The 2,915-nt window shown below is 41.7% G+C and overlaps 1 protein-coding gene across 2 annotated transcripts in view; it reads right to left on the bottom strand.

The window, feature by feature from the left end:
* E2F8 (E2F transcription factor 8) overlaps positions 1-2,915 on the bottom strand; it is a 17,228-nt gene that overhangs the window by 14,065 nt on the left and 248 nt on the right. For both annotated transcript variants that reach the window (XM_006753979.2, XM_006753980.2), the window contains exon 2: positions 1,863-1,987. In XM_006753979.2, the coding sequence (XP_006754042.1) occupies positions 1,863-1,877 (15 nt within the window). In that variant the 5' untranslated portion in view covers positions 1,878-1,987. The remainder of the gene's footprint in view (positions 1-1,862; positions 1,988-2,915) is intronic.

Here is a 2,915-nt window from a genome sequence, read left to right as displayed (position 1 = left end):
AAAGAGTGCCAAAGGAGGTTGCAGAGTTGATTAAATTAGTAACGATATTGATACCTGTCCATTCTAAAAACTAAAGCTCCCATTTTTTTTTTATTTTGCAACAAAGCATGGATTTAATTTTTTTCATATCTTGTTCTAAGGATTAAAAAAATTCAGAACTTACATATTTTTAACTTTTTATGTTGAAATAATTTTAGCTTTAGAGTTAAGTTGCAAAGATAGCATAGAGAGTTTCTATACCTTTCACTCAGCTTCCCTTAACACAAGTGAAATTTTTTTTTTTTAAATATATTTTATTGATTTTTTACAGAGAGAAAGGGAGAGAGATAGAGAGTTAGAAACATCGATGAGAGAGAAACATCGATCAGCTGCCTCCTGCACATCTCCCACCGGGGATGTGCCCGCAACCCAGGTACATGCCCTTGACCGGAATCAAACCTGGGACCTTTCAGTCCGCAGGCCGATGCTCTATCCACTGAGCCAAACCGGTTTCGGCACAAGTGAAATTTTAATAAAGGTTTCTGTTGCAGAAACCATGTCCCATTCATCTGTGTATCCAGCACAATGGCTGCATGCAGTAGGTGCTCAATAAAACAGCACTGATGTAGAAGTCAGAGAGCCAAGAAGACGAGGGCGAGGGCTAGCACGTGGTCAGACTTGCTGGTAAAAATCCAGTAGGGAGCAAAATCCAGAGTGCCAAAAAGTAGGATTTCTGACCAGAAAAGGCTGCCCTTAGAATATCTACCCCTTCACTTTGCTGATGGAGAATAAAATTAGTTACTCAAAGTCACAAAGCTACTCTCTGGCAGTGGGGGAACTGCTACTGAGACATAAGAGAGTAAATTGACAGCAATTCAGAAATAAGACTAACGGAGACCCTGTTTCTTCTACTTTTGGACACTGGGGACCTCACACATCCTTCCAATCTATTTTTAAAGAAAATGCTTGGAATGGCAATAAGTGAAAGAATAGAGAGACACACTAATTCCTCAGTGACTTTAGAAACAAAGATTAATGGGACTATTTTGTATGCCTGTGACTCCTTAGGATTTATCAAGTGCTTTTCCGTTTGTATTGTCACCAAATCCTACAGTCCCATTCTGCAGAAGAGGACAGCCAGGCTTGGAGAAGTCACACCCGACATGAACCCTCACTCCAACGATGGCGGTCTTACATAAAGCCACGTAAGGGATCCAATGGGAAACCCTCCTGAGCATGTGTAGGGAGAGGTGCTCACCCAGGAAGGGATTTTTCTAAAGGCTACTGTCCTTAGCCTCAGGCTATCAAAGTAACCGCCAAAACCGCCATTTTCTCAGTTGACTAATATATAAAACTTTTAGGAAATTTGCACATTTCTTTTTTTGTTAACGCCAGTCAAGACACTCCCGCTGACAATTCTTTTGCAATTTTACAAAAAAGTTTTTTTCTCTCAGAGCGTTTGCAGACCTTATAGTTAAAGAAGCTGGTGATTTAGTAAAAAATTATCTTAAAATAATATATAACATATCTTACTTAAATAATAAATAAAATATCTTAAAAGAGGTCTAAACTTAAATCATGTCAAATGACCTTTCTGAATTCCTTTCGTTCAAAAATTCTCAGAAATATCATAATAAACCTAACAAATTTTACTATTCTTAGAAATAACTTTTCTCTCTGCTTATCTCTTTGAGACTTAAGATTATTTTAACTCGGGGCAACCGTCTTCCTCTTCAAAAATTAAATTTCCCTTCTTTACGGATTTTTACAGAAGCCAACTAAAAGAGGATGTAGAATTATTGATATTGGATATTGAAAAATTATGAGTTAAATCAGGATAATTTCTTTAAAACAAAGGATAAATACTTAAGTTAAAAAGGTACCTTTTCGTTCTCCATCCTGTAAATTTCTCATACTTTTAGAGTCTCTTAAAAAATCAAAAATCAGAAGTTCCTCCAAATATCCTGATGGTTCAAGTGGTCCAAACAATTTGATTAAAAAGTTTATTCTTAAAGAAAAAAAGGAAATAGCAAAATTAAAGAAAAATAAAAGCAGGAGATTCACTGAAAATTCCTTCACGGACACCATAGGCTACCGAAACAAAGACTAACGAAAACTGACAATCTGCATTTACATTTTATTCCAGACCAGAGATAGCCCCCTTGGGCAGGGAGCTACATCAAACGCCAGTAAATTCTTCCAGCAAACGGATCCGCTGTAATGGGACTTCAAACAACCCACAGAATTTCCAGTGACAGCCCTCTCTCACCTTTAGAGAAGTCAGGCCGCTCTCGGAAGCCCTCCGAACGGACTGGAGCAAGCTCAGGCACCCACCTAGCCACAGGTCAGGGCTGAGACTCAGCTCGCGAGCCCAGGTTCCGCTGAACTGACACGACTTCAAGAATCTGGTTAAAAGTCTGAATTTCGATGCTAGTATTTCTACACACACACACACACACACACACACACGCACGCGCGCGCGCGCGCGCATAGGCTCAGCAGTAAAGTCTTGTAAAATAGCTTGATAGGCAACTTCCAAATTCAGTTCTTAAGCTCCAAACACACTCTGGGCATTTAAAGAACGCCTTATGATTCAGGTTTTTATAAAGATTTTCCTAAAGATGCAAAGCGCTATGTACTAGCTATTCAGAGGGCCAGTTCGCGCCTCGATGTTGAACCCCACCCTGGAGGACTGCCCTTGCTCAGTAAGGTAACCAGGTACAGTCCCGCTGGCGCCACACGCTTCGCACGGAGCGCTCTTTCCCCTCCACCAGGTCAATTGCCCCCTCCCCCCCAGGCCCGGTTCGCGCGCCGCCCGCGGGGCAGTTTCCGGACAGCATCCTCGCGGTTTCCAGGGCAACGGTTGCCGACCACTCAGAGAGCCACCCGCAGGCTTGTGATTGGTTGGAGGTGCCAGGGGCGGGCCCGGACCTTCC

The sequence above is a fragment of the Myotis davidii genome, unplaced genomic scaffold, assembly GCF_000327345.1.
Source record: "Myotis davidii unplaced genomic scaffold, ASM32734v1 scaffold330, whole genome shotgun sequence".
In the NCBI taxonomy this organism is placed as follows: domain Eukaryota; kingdom Metazoa; phylum Chordata; class Mammalia; order Chiroptera; family Vespertilionidae; genus Myotis; species Myotis davidii.
Note: the sequence above shows the minus strand (reverse complement) of the source record. Positions and strands in the feature narration are given on the sequence as shown.